The sequence below is a fragment of the Seriola dumerili genome, unplaced genomic scaffold (assembly GCF_002260705.1).
Source record: "Seriola dumerili isolate Sdu_G_001 unplaced genomic scaffold, Sdu_1.0 BDQW01000068.1, whole genome shotgun sequence".
NCBI lineage: Eukaryota > Metazoa > Chordata > Actinopteri > Carangiformes > Carangidae > Seriola > Seriola dumerili.
The window spans coordinates 9,640,166-9,660,768 of record NW_019174323.1 but is presented as its reverse complement, the minus strand read 5'-3'; the positions used below and the strand labels follow the sequence as shown (position 1 = coordinate 9,660,768).

The 20,603-nt window shown below is 40.2% G+C and overlaps 1 protein-coding gene across 1 annotated transcript; it reads left to right on the top strand.

The window, feature by feature from the left end:
- The first annotated feature begins 823 nt into the window (after positions 1 to 823).
- nrap (nebulin related anchoring protein) lies at positions 824 to 20,595 on the top strand. The gene is made up of 43 exons (XM_022742648.1): positions 824 to 889; positions 1,828 to 1,922; positions 2,086 to 2,173; positions 3,808 to 3,912; positions 4,461 to 4,568; positions 4,819 to 4,926; positions 5,060 to 5,164; positions 5,282 to 5,389; positions 5,489 to 5,596; positions 5,905 to 6,012; positions 6,416 to 6,532; positions 7,358 to 7,462; positions 7,585 to 7,692; positions 8,065 to 8,169; positions 8,326 to 8,424; positions 8,579 to 8,683; positions 8,844 to 8,951; positions 9,098 to 9,205; positions 9,311 to 9,508; positions 9,618 to 9,722; positions 9,816 to 9,914; positions 10,002 to 10,106; positions 11,306 to 11,413; positions 11,525 to 11,682; positions 12,255 to 12,408; positions 12,532 to 12,636; positions 14,183 to 14,281; positions 14,571 to 14,675; positions 14,799 to 14,906; positions 15,184 to 15,297; positions 15,401 to 15,598; positions 15,971 to 16,075; positions 16,325 to 16,423; positions 16,564 to 16,668; positions 16,802 to 16,909; positions 17,164 to 17,475; positions 17,561 to 17,665; positions 18,330 to 18,428; positions 18,556 to 18,660; positions 18,784 to 18,891; positions 19,349 to 19,660; positions 19,788 to 19,943; positions 20,115 to 20,595. Exons 1-43 carry the CDS (start codon positions 824 to 826, stop codon positions 20,349 to 20,351), a joined length of 5,361 nt encoding a protein of 1,786 aa, XP_022598369.1. The 3' UTR covers positions 20,352 to 20,595.
- Positions 20,596 to 20,603: the final 8 nt, after the last annotated feature.

Sequence of the window (20,603 nt, the reverse complement as noted above, 5' to 3'; positions counted from 1 at the left end):
TGTGAGTTTGATGTTCATATGAACATGTGAAGACCAGGTACGCAGTCAGTCATATATATTTGAAATTAAAATTATACACCATAATAAAACATCGTTAACTATCTGAATAGCAATGAGACATCATAAGAGAGTAAAGAAACACCCCAAAACATTGTATAGTTATTGTACACTCACTTTCATTTTGGAGCTATGTTTTGAAATTGTACCATAAACGCTGACAGGTATCTCTATTATTTTGTACACCTCATTTATGTCAGTGAAAGTATCTTAAAAACTGTATAAACCATATATGTCCATGTCCCAACAACACAACATTTATTCCAGCATTACCATACAACAAGCAGACAGTAACAGTTTGCCCATACTTCTTCCTGCTCTTTGTTCTATTCTAACTACTATACAATGTATTACACTCTCATTTCTCAGTGTCGTGGCAAAATGCCCAAAGTTGAACTAGCTGTCCAACTCAGGATCATTACACATATACAGTGACATCTGAACTCCCTGTCACTCTCTGTCTCTCTCTCTCTCTTCCTGCAGACAGACAGCTGGGCCCGACCAGTCTTCTAGCATGAGACATGGAAGGGGGTTGGTCCAGCATCGGACATGGTGTCAAGTAAGAGACAGTTTCAGAGTTTCACAGTCACAGAGCTAAGTTTACCGCCATCAGAGAAGGACTATCACCACTGTCCGGGAGTCACTGCCAGTTCCTCCACTAAACTCCTGCCTGCCTGCCTGCCTGACCTGACGCTGGTTCTTGGCCAGTATCTCATTCAAGTTTCATTTTTCTGAAGGTTTTTTGGGAAAAGGACAAGCAGTCACCATGCAGTCCTGTGCCAGGTGTAGGTTTGTGGTCTACCCCGCTGAGAAGATCAACTGCATTGACCAGGTAAAACCGAAAGATCGTTAGAACAAGTTTCTAGAGATGCTTGAGTGACAAATTTAGTCTTAAATATCTATTCTGAAATACTTTCAGCAAAAGCAACTTTAAAGTAAAAGTAACAGGAAAGTCATTACACATGTAAGAGTATGGTACAAACAGAGACCAAACAAGAGAATGGTGGCACTAGTTTTTATATGTAATATGTTCAAAATCCACCTTTTACAAAACACATAAAATTAGGTGTTTGGAGGCATTTGGAGATATTTTATAATAATAATCCAACCCAATTATTTACCACTGAAAAACACAGCAATTTATCTATTTCTGTGTCAAATACAGCACATGTGTCAGTGTGCAAAAAGGTGTCAATAATGGAATACAGCATCTGCCAAACTGTTCTTGAAAAATACACAAAAAAGTGTATAAAGGCTAAAATTACATCCCACTTAATATACAGTTTTTAATGTACTATATGGGTCTGAGCATATGTTTGATCCAAAACACGAAGCGATTCCTTCTCACAGACAGATTATTGATGTAACATGTTTTACCACTTGCAATATTGTAACTGCTTCAGCATGAAAAGCATCCTTGTATTTTTACATTGATTGGTGTCTGTGATGCGATGTCTTTTTAAAGAAAACAAAAAAAAAACTTGTTAGACAGAAATGAAGAGGTATACAGTTTAACAGCCAGATAAAAGCTACATCTGAGAACGAGTCAGCGAGTCCAGTTGGAAGAACACACTGTGACCGCTGTCGTTATTTTGGGCCTAGTTCAATTAAAGCTATCTCATTAATCTGTGTAAAATTACCTGTGCAAAATGTTTTTTTATTTTCATTTTATGTTCCCAGTATGATAAGCAACATTGAAGTCACGTTTCCTAAGTTTGAGATAAGAGCTTGGATGCTTAGAATAACGTGATTTGTCTTTTCATCTGTCAGAACTGGCACAAAGCTTGTTTTCACTGCGATGTCTGTAAGATGGTTCTCACCGCCAACAACTTTGTCAGCCACAAGAAGAGGCCATACTGCTCCGTGTAAGTATGAGGCACCAGTAACACCTGATATTTTAAGTTTTGATTTGAGCATAGTCCCAAAATCTGATCAAACATCAACCTTTAGGTTCCATTTTGGCATGAAAATAGATCCCTTCCTTTTTTACAATGGCACTTATTGATGACCATTTCTATACTCCGTCAGACACAATCCGAGGAACAACACGTTCACAAGTGTCTATGAGACGCCCATCAACATCAATGCGAAGAAGCAAACCAAGGCGAGCAGTGAGGTATGATGATGTCACACGCAAAAACACAGCAGCAGCAACATGAGATGAAGTATTTTGGCCTTGGTCTAACTCAAGGTGTATTACTGACAGGCTGACATAAGTCACTGTCTATGCCACGTGAGAAATGATCATTCATCAGTGGTTGGTCATGACTGGATTTGCTGTGGGGATTGCTATTCAGAGTGGTCATTGTGTTGGTTTAGATCATCATTGATGTTTTAAAAAAAGGGATTGATACATGCATTACAAATTAATTTAAATAGACCCTCATTTGTTTATAGTAAATCAATGTTATTCATAATAATAATAATAATAATAATAATAATAATAATAATAATAATAATAAAATTCATAATAGAATGATAAGATTTTTTGATGGATACGTTGTTTTAAAATCCCCAAATCTAGTTGAAAAACAGCCAATTCTGCTTTTCAGTGTTTCACTCCGTATCACACAAAGCCACTGGTGACATCACAGAGGACTCAGCTCTATTGACCTGTAAACATACATATAGCCAGAAAGCTCAAGAGCCGATCCTAAGCACATGTATCCCGTTCTGTCAGATCCAAAAGATCTCATTCCCACTTTACAAGTTGCCAAAGAGAGAGAGAGAGAGAGAGAGAGCGAGAGAGAGAGGTGGACTGCTGCTCTGAGTCACTGGTGACGGCAGTGGTGTGGAATGGAGAGTGCGGCTCGGGTTATTTCTGTGACTGTGACAGAGGCGAGACAACCCCTCTGCTGAGCCCACTTTATGCTTCAGGGGGCTAAAATTATAGGTCAGGAAAAACAGCCTCACATCCCTTCCTCTCCTCTGCCCTGCCACCTGTTCCTGTCTGTCTGAGTCTGTCGCCTGTGTCTACGAGTTCATGCAGTGCTCCTAGGCTTATATTAGCAGTAGGCTAGCGAGCTCATCAGCTACTGTTATATGCCACTAGAGAGACATAGGACTTAACTTGTTGATATTTGATCTGAGGGCTGACCTCAGACCATGCTGAAAAAAATGCTCTAGTTAACAGGCAATGCTTTTGTTTTTATATTTTCATTATTTTTTCTTTTTAATGAGATTGACTTGTTTTCGCTGAGTTCTTAAAATTTGGCTCTGGTGTAAAATTTAACATAGTTTATGGTCTGATACAAGAATGAGTTTATTGTTCGCCCTTTAGCGATGATGCTCCAGAGAAGTCATTCATCAGTGCTGTCTTGTATCCCCTGCAATACAACTATTCTAATATTAGTTTCGAACGCTTCAACGGCTTAAGGATGATTAGCAAACAGCTCAGAGATCCATCACTCAGTGCTCCATTCTGGATCCTTCCTAGCAGGTCCAGCTTCATCTCGATTGGAACATCTTAGTTATTAATAACAGCACGCTAATATTATCCCTTCATCATTAAGAATGGGAGTTGCAGGTTGTCTGGGTTCAACCTGACTACATAAGAATAGAGTGATGTTTGGTGCTGTGGCTCTGAAGTCAGGGTAATATCAGTCAGGGCTGTCAGGTTTTGATTATTACTTTTTGTTGATTCTGTGCATTAAAACACGCACGTAGATGCTGCAAACACATGTCTAGTGCGCGCATGTGCAACTGTGTGCTGGCCTTGGCTTAATGCTTGTCGTCTATGTGCACTTGTAGCTGAAGTATCGCGAAGATGGCGAGCGCTTTATGTCCACCTTCCACTATGACATGAGGTCCATGGAGCTGGAGAAGGCTCTCCTAGCCAAACAGATGGCCAGCCAGGTGAGCTCCCGGCAGAGCAGCTGGCCTTTACCCCCAGTCAAAAAGAGTTCAAGCCCAAATCTTGATCTTTACTCAAGTAATAAAAAGTAGTTCATCCGTTTGTTTTACATGTCTTTAATATATAAAGCAAACAACCCTTCTCCTCTACACTTTTGTCCCTTGATCTTTACAAATAAATGTGTGCAGTGATCCGAGATATTACAACCAATTATCAAAAGTAATATTTGATTTAATTTGATTTGGAAATGTTGGAAGTGTATGATTTCAGTGATCGTGGAGGACAGTGGTATAGTAAAGCCTTTTAACAGGCTGTACAATAGATTTTAATGCATAAAACCTCATCTCCTCTCTCTTCTATTTGGTAAACAACTCCACAACTCTGCTGTACAGACACAGGTTTATTTGCTCTTGTTACCATCACTTGATAGAGGCTACGTAAACCAGAGAAGAAGTAGACAGGGTTGGGTGGCTGATTTAATTCATTTAAGGAATGAAATAGTACAGTGAATGTATGAAAATGATCAGCTTTGTTTTCAATGTCCAAACAGGCCTTTCATTCTCAGTCTGAGTTCTCACAGCAGCAGACATGGTATTCAGGCATGGTGACCAGCCAGGAGATAGTAACAATGTCTCAGGCACAGAAGGCCGTCAGTGATGTGAGTACACTTTTTGTTCCCTCAACAAAATTTTTTAGGGTATAAATTTTATAATACACGGTTATTGTCATTTATTTTCTAATTAAAGAGACAATTCTGTTTTTATTTGATTCACATTTAACGCTCTAAATTAGTATGACAAACACAATTTAATACGAATGTCTTTTTTTGTGGTGAAGACTGGGTCAACGCTAAAACTATAAACTCTCAGTACAGGTCAAATGTCGTGACTGATTTTGTTTGGTGACAGGTGAAGTACACAGAGGAGTATGAGCAGTCCAAAGGAAAAGGCAGCTTCCCTGCCATGATCACACCAGGTTACCAGGCTGCTAAGAACGCCAACACCTTGGCCAGTAATGTAAGTGGATTTTTTTGAAATCAAAAAAAAAAAAAACTATCAAAGTTGTCATATGTAATTCATATCAACAGTTTTGTCGGTGGTTGTTGTGACCAATGAGCCACATCAAGTTCTTCATTTTCTTCCTCTGCAGCTGGAATATAAAAAGGGACATGAGGAGAGACTTTCCAAGTACACCACATTTGTTGACCGCCCAGAGGTGATTCTGGCCAAGAAACAAGGACAAATTGTCAGCGATGTAAGCTTTATTTTAATTTTACATTAGATCAGATAAAACATGGCCTTTTTCTGTTAACTCAGTCAACTTAAAAAGCAGACATTCTTGTGTGCCTGAATCATTGCTTTCTTCCTCCAGTATGCATATACAGAAGAGTATGAGCAGCAGAGAGGCAAAGGCAGTTTCCCTGCACATCTTACACCTGGATACAAGATGTCAAAGAAAGCCAGTGAGCAGGCCAGTGATGTAAGTAGCGAAATAAAAACGCATACTGTATGTATTCAAACACTGTTATAGAGCCCTGATCCTTGGTTTACAGAGGATAACGTTTTTATATCCGACCAGATAAAGTATCGTCAGATGTATGAACAGGAGATGAAGGGTAAAGCCAGCACCGAGGCTGCAGTAGCTGAAGCAGTTCACGCCAGAGAAAATGCAGAGAACTTCAGCCAGGTGAGGAAGTTACTCTAACAAAGGACACTTCATCATGGAATGCTGCTTTGCCTTTATTCAATAGAAGACAGAGAATTACAGAGAATCTACTGTAGAGAGAGAGAGAGAGAAGAGGATGCAACGGACAGACTGATTCAAATACTTAATACTGCTTGGTATGCTCCTTAGAACAATACATCACCTGGACACATCTTTATTTTTGAGATTTTCTGGGACTCAGCCCTCAGAATGTTGCATTTGCACCTCAGTGTTAAGTGCTATAAGGAAAATAGTTTCCAATGCCTGACAAACAATTCTTCTGATTGCAGATTGCATATACTGAGGAGTATGAGCAGCAACGAGGCAAAGGAAGCTTCCCTGCAATGATCACTCCTGGTTATTATCTGGCAAAAAAGGCCCAGGAAAATGCAAGTAATGTGAGTATCAACGCAAACATGAACTAGATCCTTAACAAGACGTAAATAGTTGTTGAATCAAACATGCAGAAGTTCAAAGGTTGGTGTGTGCAGTTAAAAATGGAGCCTGGATCACTTGTGCAACCATGTGAACAGGTTGCAAATGCTGTGAAAACAATAGTAGAGTGTAAGAGCTTCAGCTTCATCCATCATATGGCTTTGTCATCACTGGGCAGAATAGATGAGGAACCACAATGAGAGGGCCTCCCCATGTCGTCATTCTTTAAACTCTTCACCCTGACTGAATTAGACCCTGTGTGTTTGTGTGTATATGTGTGTACTGCTAATCTCCTGATCCTACAGTAACACAACATGTTGTCCTTCTACTGTATGCGCTCTAAGTCATCTTTCATCCCTTTTGCAGCTGAAATACAGAAAGGACTTAAGCAAGATGAAGGGCACCTCGCATTTCCACAGCTTGACATCCGAGGACAACCTGGCTCTGAAGAACGCCCGCAAGATCAACAAGCTTGTCAGTGAGGTCAGTTTGTCAGTGATTGTCGGGCTCTCAAGGCAAAGACCAGATCTTCAGTCAGCACATCTGCCTTTTAGTCTTATTTCTAGCTTTTCTCCAAGATGCTGGTTTTATCAATATCATTAAATCTATGCTAAAGTTTATGACAAAGCATTTTCCAGATAGAAATCCTGCTGCTCAGTGTAAGTGTGTGTGTGTGTGTGTGTGTGTGTGTGTGTGTGTGTGTGTGTGTGTGTGTGTGTGTGTGTGTGTGTGTGTGTGTGTGTGTGTGTTTTTCAAGAGCTGGAAATACTGGGCATACTGTGTCAGTGTCCAGCCGACATGAAGCCACTCAACCTACATTTTTGGCATCTCTGACATGCCTGTCCGATGGGGTTACAGCTTACCTCCAAGGCCACAGGACGTCCTGTCAAACTACTGTTACCTCACATACGAACACAGTGCTTCAGTCTTGAGCAACTATTCTTAGCCTAGGGAATATGACATATACATGTTATCAATGTCTAAAACCGTACTGAGATATTATCCAACCGCAACAGTTTTTGATTTAATAAGAACAATATCTTAAGTTTTCTTGAGTGTTTGGCTGGGAAAAAAATTAAATGGTGTCACGCTGCCATTGTTTAACTCTTGTTTGTCTCAGTGACTCTTGAGTTATGATGGAGTGTCACTCATTGAGGTCACTGATTAGTTGCAGGCACTTTACTGTATATATAGCACATAACATGAACTGGAATGGCTGGCACCGCAGAGCTGTGACTGTTCAACAACAACGTAAGGGCTGAAAAATTTTACAAAACAGCCGCTTTAATTTTACGTATTCTCCAACAGGTGGAGTATAAGAAGGACTTGGAGAACACCAAAGGCCACAGCATCAATTTCTGTGAGACACCACAGTTTCAAAATGCTGCCAAAGTTGCAAAATTCACCAGTGATGTAAGTATGACACTTTTTTTTACATTTTTGCAGAGAGAAAACACCATGTTTCTTTTCAGCAAAACCTACACTAGAGGGTTCTGTATACTCATTTTTTCTTCATCTTTCTATACCTTTAAAAGAACAAATACAAAGAGAAGTACACCAGCAATATGAAGGGCCACTATGAAGACTCGGGAATTGATAAGAAGACCATGCATGCCATGAAAGCCAGGAAGCTGGCGAGTGATGTAAGTCTTGTTTTTTTATTCACTAGCCATAATATATAAAAAAAATATATTTGTGAACTCCACATATTATCTCAGCTTTAATACGGTTTCATATTAAATGGCTGCCTTGACATTTTGAATGTTTAATTCCTAATAGTTATTCTACACCTGGTATTCTCTGTCATTGGCAAAAAAAAGTGAATTTTTCTTATCATATTGAATGACTAATCGAATGATGAATTACAAATATTACATTCATCATATGCATAAATGTTTACTCTAACATACATATACGTACATATGGTTGATAAGAACTGATTTGTAAAACCTATATAAGTTGAGCTTGTTGCTGTGCCCATGATTTTGCTGAGATAGTCCTCTTGTACATTTCAGATTTCTTACAAACAAGGCTGTGAGCAGGAGCAGGGTGAATACAACTACCCAGCCACCCTCACACCAGGTTACCAAAGCCAAAGGAAACTGGACCCACTCAAAGACGTGAGTTCTCTCAAATTAAATCCATGTGTAATTTTTAACAGTTGAAATCAATGTATAGGCCTTATGCAAATACATATTAAGTATATTTCTCAAGTAGAGGGATGTCTTTTATGATTGATTTCTTGTTTATCAAAAATATTTCCTATGTGATTGCAGAAGAACTACAGGCAACATATTGACCAGGTCAAGTACAGTCCAGTGACAGACACGCCTGAGATTATTCTAGCAAAGAAAAACGCTCAGCTTGTCAGCAATGTAAGTAAACAGCATAATGACAACATAAGCTACCAATGATTGATATTGAGCACTTTGACTAACACCAACTTCTATGAGCACTTTCCAGCTGCACACTACTTACGAGCACTGAGCTGACCCTGGTATTTGAATTTGTAATTCGTGTGTCCTTTAGCTGAATTACAAAGCAGGCTATGAAAAGACGAAGCACCAGTACACACTGTCCCAGGATCTGCCCCAAATCCAAAAGGCCAAAGCCAACGCTGCTCTGTGCAGCGATGTAAGTTAACACACAGGCACTTTCTCAAATATGCATGCACGAGCCTGCTGCGTTCACGCTTTTAGGATTCATACACACGTCAAAACTAATTCACATGATCACAGGAAATCACTTCTCATTCATTAAGTCATGATTTGACAATTCATATTCATCTTTCCAGATTAAATATAAAGAGGAGTGGGAAAAATCCAAGTCTAAAGCCTGCGACATCGGCATGGACGACCTGAGTATCAAAGCAGCCAAAGCTTCTCGAGACCTCGCCAGTGATGTAAGTGAACACACATTCTTCTCCACTGCAAGGAGATATAATCTGAGGGGGACAGAGCTAATGGCTGAGCAAAAAAAGTGGGTGTAATACTTGGCAAATGAAATTTGTGGCAAAATGAAATTAAGTCAGATGGGCATGTGTTTCAGATTAAATACAAAGAGATCTACATGAAGAACAAGGAAAAGGCAGTGGGGGTCAACATGAGCGACTCCAAGACTCTGCACTCTCTTCAAGTGGCCAAGATGAGCAGCGATGTAAGTTGTTTTGATCAGTGATTACAGGCATTAAGAATTATCTGACACAAACGAGACATTCACATACCACTTTTTATGTACTTATATTTATTGTCGCCTCTTCAGATTGAATACAAGAAGGGCTCCAAGGAGAGCCAGGCTCAGTACACCCTCCCCATGGACATGGTCAACCTGAGCCACGCCAAAAAGGCTCAAGCCCTCGCCAGTGACCTGGAATATCGCACAAAGCTCCACGAGTACACCGTCATGCCGGATGACATCAAGGTCCAGCAGGCCAAAAAGGCGTATGCCCTTCAAAGCGAGGTACGGGACAGGAGAAAGGAATGAACCCTAGGCTGTCATTTATATGTTTAATGCTATACAAGTGAATTTTACCAGGTTAATGATTAACTTCTTGTCCTTTGCTCCACAGAACCAGTATCGTTCAGACCTGAGCTGGATGAAAGGAGTGGGCTGGGAGGCTGAAGGATGTCTGAACATAACCCAGGCCAAGAAAGCTGGAGAGCTGCTTAGTGATGTCAGTACGATTATGATTTGTGTGTGCATATTTTAGTTAGTTGTATTAGGCAGACTGTTTATCTGCTGTATCTGCCCTCTCTCCCCCTTTCAGACCAAATACCGTCAGAAGGCAGACAGCATCAAGTTCACCCAGGTGGCGGATGATCTCTCCATCAAACACGCCAAGAAGAGCCAGGAACTGCAGAGCGACGTAAGGTCTTCACTTCAAAGCTGTAATCTTGTACGTCTAACTACGGTGCGCTCTCACAATATATGTCCGTCTGCTTCTGACTTTCAGCTGGTGTACAAGGCAAACACAGAGCAGATCATACACCAGTACACCATGACAAAGGACGAGCCTCTCTTCAGACAAGCCAAGGCTAATGCTGAGCTTCTCAGCGGGGTAAGTTCAGTGAATGTTACTGTGTGTGCGTTACACTGTTTATAAGAACAATGGCGTATACAAGAGCTTCATCGTGCATCATATCTTTTGTGATTACAGCAAAATGAACTTTAGTAAATATATTTGTGAGTTGCTTATCTGTTGAACTATGAGATTTAGTTACTGTTGTAAAAATTAGATTTTGTTATTGAGAGAATGTTGTCAGGGTTTTTGATCAGTTGCACTTTAATTACTGCGATGCTCTCTTCCATTTACAGCCTACGTTGGTAATATAATGAACTCACAGTACAGTAGCAACCTTGTTTCTTGGAGTCATGCCCCTTCACTTCAATTGCAGAAGGTCAACAATTAATACTGAGCGAGACGTTTCCATGGTGATGTACTCACACAGTAGAGTATCATACATTTCGGATTTTGTGACCTGACTACTGGTTCATCAGGCTGCTGCCCTCAGAAGGATGAATCACTTCAAACCAAATTCAAACCTTAAACTAAGGATTCTTAGTTATTTACTTTTCCCATGAGGCACAAAATAAAGTTGATTAACCGAGGACTTAGTCCATTATTTGGACATTAGCACAATTACATTAGTACTGAAAATCAATCAAATCCTGACTGACATAATGCAGTTTAACTGTTGAGACGTTTAACTGGCATTAGATCCACACACAGTGTTTGGTCTTTCATGGCCAATCTGCCTTGCATGTGGCCAAAACATAAAGAAAATCAGTTCATTTACAGGTACAGTAAAGAGCTATTGTGCAACTTTGCATTCTGTTTTCACACGAGTACTTTGCATGTAGTTTATCTGTGCACTTGGGGGTAAAATATCTGGAAAACCTTTTACTTTAAACACATCCATTTTAGTTAAATTGTATAATATATTTATTTGAGGTGCTCATTGGGTTTCTGATTACTTAAAAGTCTTTAGCTTAAAATGAATGGAAACAAAGATTACTATGAGAGAAGAAGAAGAAGAAGAAGAAGAAGACTAAAAACTCATCAGATCATCACACATCAGGCTTAATGTGTATTACCCATTTTGTCTTCATGTTATTTCTGCATCTTGCATTTTTCTTCATAATTATTTGAAGCAAAAAGCACACAACATATAAAAAAAGTATTTCTGTAATGTTTTCCGACCTTTCTGTTTGCATACTGTACATGTTAGGTGACTGATGTTCATTTTTTTTTTCTAGAAAGTGTACAAGAGCAACTGGGAGAAGCAGAGGGAGAAGGGCTTTGAGCTGAGTTTGGACTCTCTCGCTATACTCACCGCCAAAGCTAAGAGGGACCTGGCCAGTGATGTGAGTTATTATAAAAACAGTCTGCATCTTTAATATTAGCCTGAGGAGAAAAAATTGCAATCGTGTATTTTATATTCCACTTTCAAACTCTGATATCTCATCTGCCTGCAGGTGAAATACAAGGAGAAGTATGAGAAAAACAAAGGCAAGGTGATCGGTATTAAGTCAGTCAGCGACGACTCTCAGATGGCCCACTCTGCTCTGGCCACCAAACTACAGAGTGACCGCCACTACAAGAAGAACTACGAGGACACAAAGACCAAATACAGGTGACTTACAGACAACTCTAATGTGCATCTCTCACACCCATATGCATCTGATCAGGAATAGTTTCACACCTGAAACACCAGGTAAATAAAGTTAAGTGTACTTGACTGTAAGATAAATAGCAGCGCGCTCAATCAGTGAACTCTGATTTAAAGCAGGTTTTTACATAAAATCCACTTAGTTGAATGGATTGCTAATTAGAGAGATCATTAAGGCCTCATTCTCTGACCTCTGGTGAAAGAAATGTTTTCCTCAGAGGGGGGAGGTTGTGTGTGTTGTCTAAAAGAGGCAAATGGTTTTACTTCAACATTCAACATGAATTGAAGGGGAAAACACTGAGTGAAAATCATAGGTATCTTATTACAAATAAACGAATCCTTTGCTGAAGCTACAAAGATCACACATGTCATCACTCTGATAAAGTCCAAATCAAGATGAAGTGCTGTAGTGAGGGGGAATTACCCCAGTAATCAAAGAGCTCTGATTCAGTTTATTACCAGCAAAACTTCCCTTAAATCTTCTGTCATTTTGGAACAAAACTCCATTTACTTAATGAAATGAATCTTGTCCCCAGTGTTTCTTTGGATATGATGAACATCAGCCATGCCAAGAAAGCTCAAGACCTGGCAACCGAGACCAAATACAGGACTTTCCTCCATGAGTACACCACGCTGCCAACTGACATGAATGTTGCCTGGGCTAAGAAGGCCTATGGACTACAGAGCGATGTAAGTCTCATCGTCTGACGTTCAAATAACAACTTGTTTTTTATGAGAAGCTGACTTGTTAACTACAAGAATGTAGAATTTGGCCTTTGAAATTGAAACGTGTGTCTGAATGTGTGTCTTCAGAAACAGTACAGGTCAGATCTGAACTGGATGAAGGGCGTTGGCTGGGAGGCCTCAAAATCTCTGGACGTCCAGCAGGCCAAGAAAGCCGGAGAACTCGTCAGCGAGGTAACTTCTGATTCTGTGACCCAGAATGCATTGCTGAAATGAGCTGCAAGTTAAGGGGTGTGATGATTCTTGGTAATATTAAATAAAAGATAAATGTCACCACTTACAGTATATGGTTAAATACTATCCCACAGCAACAGACCAAAAAAAAGTGTTTCAGTCCTTGACCTTCATTAACATTTCCCTCATTAATGGTAATTACAGAGAGAGAGAGTCAAATGTAATTTAAACCACTTATCATGCAGTGTATGATTATTATTAATAGCTATGAGAGCTATGTAGGTAAATTGGCACAGAGAGCATGAGAAAGTGATAAGCATGACTGTGTAACATATGACTGGAAGGCTCATATCTAGGTTTACGGCTTAGGTCAGACTGTATTTAAAGAGCTGCGGCCGCAGGATCATTCCTGTTCTCTTGAAACTGGGTTAAGTACGTGGACAGCACCCCAGCTATAACAAGAGACCAGGCTGATTACAGTTACTGAAGCTATTAGGTATCACAAAGATTCCACTTCGCCAATTAGGTGAAATCAGTTTTATGCTTGTTTTTCCTGGTTTCTTTATCTTTACTAAATTGATTTGGTTCATGGGTCCACACTGCTTACATTGATATATTGCCTTACAGTTTTTTAGAAAGGTAGATGAGGAAATACATGATGCATCGATGTATGTTATTTGTGCCATCCAGACCTTCAAACAGAAAGCTGTTCGTGTTCTCCATTAATGTCGAGTGTCAGTTTCCTAAAAGCTTCTCGGCCCCCAGATCTTCTTAGTGCGCAATGTCCACACGGGGCTCAGGGGGCTGTGTTACAGAAACTTCCTGACTCTGAAATCGTCTCTAATTATGAACTTTGGTCATTTGATTTACCTTCATATTTAACTGATTTAGTAGAGAAAACGGAAGAACTCAAACAGTTTGAAACATCCTGATCAGGGATAACTGATGAATCATGATTATTATAATAATTTGGCCTCTATAGTGAAACATTGTCCTGTCCTTTCAACCTGCTCCTACTTTATCACAATACCATTTGGCATAGCAATCATTTAGTTTAAATATTTTGAAATGAAACAACCTTCTTATCCATTGATTCTTTTATAAACACTTTTTTGTAAATGCCTATAAATGGTGTATAAAGATATTTCTGTGACATATCTGTGACAGACTGGCAACACCAGACTCTATTCATAACCTCTATATAAGCAGCCACTTATTTTAAGAGTCATTCCAGTCATGGTTACCAACATTAGACCATGAAATGACAGAACACAAATAGAACAGAGCCTTGAGTCCCTCCAGAACAGGTTTTTATCATCTATATTTGTATCTATATGTATATGTAGTTATGTGTGTATCTATCTATCAAGAAAATAAAGCAAAATAGTTTTTTATTTTGACACATGGCATATATTTTTTAGTAGGAATGTTTGTCATACTGTTGTGCCCTCTACTGCTCATCAAATGCATGTGCACCTGGTTTTCCATGGCTGTGTCTTGATACTCGTCACTTTGGTACTTTATGTGGTATTTTGTTTATCTGTAGAAAAAGTACCGCCAGGATGTGAGCGCTCTGAGGTTTACCAGTGTTGAAAACACTCCGGAGATGGTCCAAGCCAAACTCAGCAACAAACTGGCCATTGATGTAAGTTGAGTTGCCGTTTGTGCTCTTTGTCCTTTATTTAATGGAGAAGACGCACAATAAAAAAATGCTGTGAAATACGCATTTGTTTCACTGGTTTTCACCATTTTACTTCTTTATACTTTTTTGGTTGAACCGAAGCTTGTCTTAACCACAGCTCACCATAATAAATACTGTAAATATGAAGTGTGTAAACAGACAGAGGAAGCTTATAATGTCATGCAGCACCTGAGTGTGATCAAATATCTGAGGTAAACTGAGTCAGTGATGCTGCGCGCTTTCTCCTTCACAGAGGTTGTACAGGGAGAAGGGTGAAAACTTGAAGCACAACTACACGCTCAGTGGAGAGCTGCCGGAGATGGTGCAGGCCAAGCTCAATGCTATGAACATCAGTGAGGTAAAGAACTAAGTTTTTAAGAACTCACACATAAACATCTATAAAACAGACAATGAAAGCTGCGTTTGTGAGGTGTAACCATGGGGGAACTGAGTTTGTGCATCTGCTGTGTTGTATTTTCAGAGCCATTACAAGGAATCCTGGACCAAGATACGTGATGGTGGTTACAAGCTGCGTCTGGATGCTATTCCTTTCCAGTCTGCCAAAGCATCTGCAGAGATCCTCAGCGATGTGAGATTACGACAAATTAATATTGGATGAATATTTATTCATGTAATATTTATTTATTGCATAAATAAACATTTTTTAATGTTTGTCATTTTCACCATGGCTTAAAAAATCTTGATCTGCAACAGCTGTGATTATTTTTGTAAAATTTGTAGCAGATCACTTGTTTTGTTTAATGGTGAATTGACTGTTCAACACACTGACAAGATCTCAGACAATTTTACACAAACTTTAAACATCTCATTTTTACTCAGCTGATGTCACTGATTTGCAATTTCAGCAAAAGTACAAAGAGGAGTTTGAGAAGACTAAAGGGAAGATGATCGGACTTAAGGGACTGCAGGATGATTTGAACATTGCTCACTCGGTCCATGCCAGCAAGCTACAGAGCGACGTGAGTGTTTTTTGTTTTTTTTTTACTATAACTTAGCAGAAAAAAAGTGTTCAAAAACATACATACATACAAGACTTTCTTTTATCCGTTTGTCTCTCTCCAGATTAAGTACAAGCAGGATTCAACGAAGGAGCTCTCAAAGGTCCACCTGTCCATGGACATGATGGAGGTCGCCCATGCTAAAAAGGCCCAGTCGCTGGTCAGCGAGCAGGACTACAGACTCACCCTGCATCAGTACACCTCCCTGCCCGATGACATGAAGGTGCAGGCGGCCAAGAGAGCGTACGCCCTCCAGAGCGAGGTGAGAGGGACAGTGCACTGCTGCAGGCACAGCTTCTGTTATAATTGTGAAATGTGAAAAAAAAAACACTGCAGATTTTTAGGCTAAAATATCAAAAAAAATTGATTAAGGGAACCAACGGTTAGTTTATAATACTACACAAGTGATTTAGTCAGCACTTACAAAGCAGTGCCACCTTAATTATATATAAAGTCTCAAGGGCTACTCAGCCATCACATGGTGAAATAAATGTGATTTTCACTACAGCAATTAAATGTTGCATCATCAGTAATTTATCATAGGAAGTATGCCACTTTGATTTTTGAAAGTAAGATTTTTATAATGTTTTGTGTCATTGAAAATATTTATTTTTGACGTATGTGTTTGTCACAGAATGTGTATCGCTCTGACCTGAACTACCTGCGTGGTGCCGCCTGGATCGCCACTGGGGCTTTGCAGATTGAAGGCTCCAAGAGGGCCACAGACCTCATCAGTGATGTGAGATGTCCTTGTTGTTTTTTTTTGTTCCTCTTTTATCATTTTTTTGTGCACATACAGCACTATATGCTGCCCATGCCTACATGTAGGCCCGGATCTTAAAAAGTCCAATCTACAGTATATAGTTGTGTGTTGATACTCACTATGAATGATGACTTCCTTGTTCAGAATACAAAGCGATGATTTGATTTATACTTTGACCTACAAAAACATAACAGGGGCTAACTTGTGATGGTTCTTCTGTAACAGAAAAATTACCGCCAGCAGCCGTACAACTTCAAGCACACCTCTGTCGCTGACTCTCCAGATATCGTCCACGCCAAACTCAGTGGACAGATCACAAACGAAGTGAGACAATAAGCTTATTGTTCTTAGTTCTGTTCTCATAAGCTTCCTCCAGGATTTTCTGTTTTGTTGTTTTTGATTTTCTTAGTTAATGATGATGATGATGATGATGATGAAATGTCCTCTATCTCTCTCACTCCCAGCGTTTGTACAAAGAGAAGGGGGTGAATGACCAACACAACTACACTATAACAACTGAGAGACCAGAGATTACACAAGCAAAGATCAATGCAGCCAACTTTAGCGAGGTACTCTTAGTTCCTGTGACCTCAGCACTGCACAACATCTGTAAACATCCATGACTCATTCTACTGTCTCTCTGTGCGCGGTTTTTTTTTTTTTAAGGTTAATGACCATTTGCTCTTTGTCTCTCTGCTGCAGATCAAGTACAGAGAGTCCTGGCACACCCTGAGGGCTCAAGGCTACAAACTCACCATGCAGGACATCCCCTTCCAGGCTGCCAAGAGCTCCACAGGCATCGCCAGTGATGTAAGAGACAAAAAACACAAAATATAGATGAATATTAATTGAAAATATCCACCTGAAGAGAGGCCACATGAAAATACTGAATGCATATATTAATATAAGAATACCATAAGAACAAGAGTATAATAAAACACCACAACAAAGTAGACTGCATCAGAACCTATAGATGTTGCTTTTTGCGTGTTCTTCTTGTATGGTGTTTTGTTATCGGTCAAAAACTGAAACTAACTCCAGCTGTAACCTCCGTCTCTCTGCAGTACCAGTACAAACACAACCACCTTCTGGAAAAGGGGAAACACATTGGTGTCAAGAGCGTCTTGGAAGACCCACGTCTCCTGCACTGCCTGCAGGCGGGCCGGCTGGCCAGCGACCAGGAATACCGCAAGGACGCACTGACAGCCAGCGGTCAGTACCACCTCACCCCAGACATGATTAATCTGGTGACAGCTAAGAACGCCCAGGCCCTGGCCAGCGATCAGGACTACAGGAAGAGGCTGCATGAGTACACAGTGCTCCCTGATGACATGAAGGTCAAGTGGGCCAAAAAGGCTTACGACCTGCAGAGTGAGGTGAGGGAACGAGATACAGAGAAAAGATGAGAGATTGTACTGATAAGGCAAACTCTGTGTACAAATGTTATTGCCTTATGTCTAGAAACTCTACAAGTCAGACCTCAGTTTCATGAAGGGCGTGGCCTGGGACGGAGTGGGTGCACCTCAGCTGGAGTCGGCCAAGAAGGCTGGAGAACTTATCAGTGATGTGAGTTTATGTGAAAAAATGGTATTAAGTGGTTAAAATACATGTCTATGTCATAATAGGACCAAAAAGTAAAAATACCTAAAAATATATTTTTTTAATCATCTGGATTTTTGATATTTGATTTATTCAATCTTCAAGTGTTCAGTTCTACTTTGGCTAAATTTGACTCCCTTACATGAAGGTCTAAATGCTATTTCAAAGCTTTCTGACTGAAATATTTATTTATTTATTATTGCGTTGGCCTGGAAGTTGTTGATGTTGTTGTTGCATCTGTAAATACTGGAATTAGTCCATAAAATACCCATTACATGTAAGTTTTTAATGAAGCTCCCTGCTGGAAAGTGATGAAATACAATAAAATAAAACCATAGATGCCGGTAGCTACATTCCTGCTCGTATATAAAGTCACAGTCGTTGTTATTTTTGTTGATTATAATTTGTCCTCTTTTTAAAGTCAGTGTGACATTAATAAAACATTTTTATGACAGGTGAGATATTTGACTTTTGGGAGTCAATTTTACTGGAAATTCTAATGCAGTGACTGACAGCTGGAAGTTTATTTAATTAAGCCTGGAGGACATCCCACTTTCAATATGACTTTACCGCAAGTCTCAGCCATTTTTATTTCCCACTGTTAAAGTTTATGTGGTCTTCCTTCGTGCAGAAGAAGTACCGTCAGCTGCCTGGCCATCTGAAGTTCACCTCAGTGGCTGACTCTCCTGATATTGTCCATGCCAAGACGAGCTATCAACAGTGCAGTGAGGTAGGGTGACAAAATTAATATGCTTTAGAAATCATTCATGCTACTTTAAGGAACTTGTGTTATTGTATCTGTAAGAACCTGTTGATATCCTGTTTGATATCATGTATTTGTCTTCTGTCCACTGCAGAGGCTGTACAAATCTGGAAAGAATGATGACATGCATAAGTACACCTTACACTCAGATGATCCGGACTTTGTTCGAGCCAAGATGAATGCCCAGCAGATTAGTGATGTAAGCCGCTCTTCAGACACTTCTCACCATCACAAATACACGCAAACGACTTAAAATCACCATGGAAAGATGTCGATATCTCTTTGTGACATTTCTTGCCTTCAACATTCTTTTCCTATAAAGAAAGTTTACAAGGCGTCTGGGGAGCAGGTAAAGACGTCAGGCTACGACCTGAGGCTCGACGCCATTCCTTTCCAAACTGCCAAGACCTCCAGAGAAATCGCCAGTGACGTGAGTTCAGTTTGTCACAAGATTTAAGTCCCTTCAGCCTTTCCTGAGAAATTTTTAAGCACAAATAAGGATTTATGAGCAGTTTAGTTTGTATGCACCTTTTGTTTTTTACTTGGCCTGTTAATCTTGAACAACTCCTACCTAATGCTTAATTTATCTACAGAAAATTCGTCTTCTTTAAGATTTTATGTTTACAGCCCATTCTTTTAATTGCAGCTAAAATTTCATTTACTACTATTATTTACTTACTTATTTACTACTTTTATTATTTACAATGGGAAAGTTTTGCTCATGTATTCTGAAAGTGGCATAAATAACAAAGTATTTCACTAATCTTACAAAGGCATTCTGAAAAAGATACATGCAGTTCTTAATTTAAACCCCTAAATCTAAATTAAATATTAAATATTTAAATTTAAATTTAAATATTTAAACCCTCTATTTCTCCCTTCAACAGTTCCGTTACAAGGAGTCCCATCTGAAAGAGAAGGGCCAGCAGGTGGGGCTGCGCTGTGTGGAGGACGACCCTAAGATGGTGCACTCTCTGGCAGCCAGCAAGCTCCAGAGCAACCTGGAGTACAAGCGTCAGTCCAAGGAGGAGCGCGGCCAGTACAAGATCCATGCTGACCAGCCTGAGTTTCTGCAGGCCAAGAAGAGTCAGGCGCAGGCCAGTGACCTCTCCTACCGCCACAAGCTCCACGACTACACCTGCGACCCCGAGCAGCTCAATGTCAAGCATGCCAAGCAGGCCTACAAGCTGCAGAGTGATGTACGTCATGGTGCAAGTAGCACATATTGGTGAAAGGTTTTGTTTTTTGTCCTTCAGGCCCACTTCTACAGATTTAATTTGTACGATGTCGATGTCCCAATCCAATTGCCGCTGCATTTTGTTGTAGGTGAACTACAAATCAGACCTGAACTGGATCAGGGGAGTGGGCTGGACCCCTCCCGGCTCCCACAAGGCTGAGCTTGCCCGCCGGGCTGCAGAGCTGGGACTGGCCGAGGGAGTTAGCACTGACGAGGCTATCGCAAAGTACCAGCACATGATGATGGTGAGAGAACTGGGAAGATGAATTCTAGTAATTTGTAGATCTGTAGATCGACTTTTTCTATATGGAATAAACGATCAATTTTAAATGATCATTTTGTCCTTGTTTCAGGTGTATCACCAGCAGCAGATGGAGCAGCAGCAGCAGCAGCAGCAGCAGCAGATGTCTCAGCAGGCGGAGACAAGCGAGGAAATTCAACAAGGTGTCAACATGGACGCCATGGAGGTCCTTCACGTCAAGAGGAAGAAGACCATTCAGACCGTCCAGAAAAAGTCGACCAGCAGCACCACAACCTCATTCAGATCCATGGAGAAGAAATCCAGCACCAGCTCGTCCTCCTCGTCGGCTGCCCTCCAGAACACAGTCACGACGTCTATGTCTAGTAAAGCTGCTGCGATAGAAGACGCATAGATCAGAGGAGGTTTTATAGATGATAGTGTTTAGAGATTGTTAAAGATGGCCACTTTCGGAAGGTGAGGTGAACTTTTACTGAGGGGTTTACTTTCCAGGCGGTGTTTTTGGTATCTGTTTTGATGAAATTGACTGTTGTAGTCTAGTTACATAAGATGCCACACCAATGTCCAACAGAGCTACTGTAGGTGCAAGAATGAACTGTAAAATAATTGTTTAAACGATTACGAAGGCGATTAAGCATGTGGAATT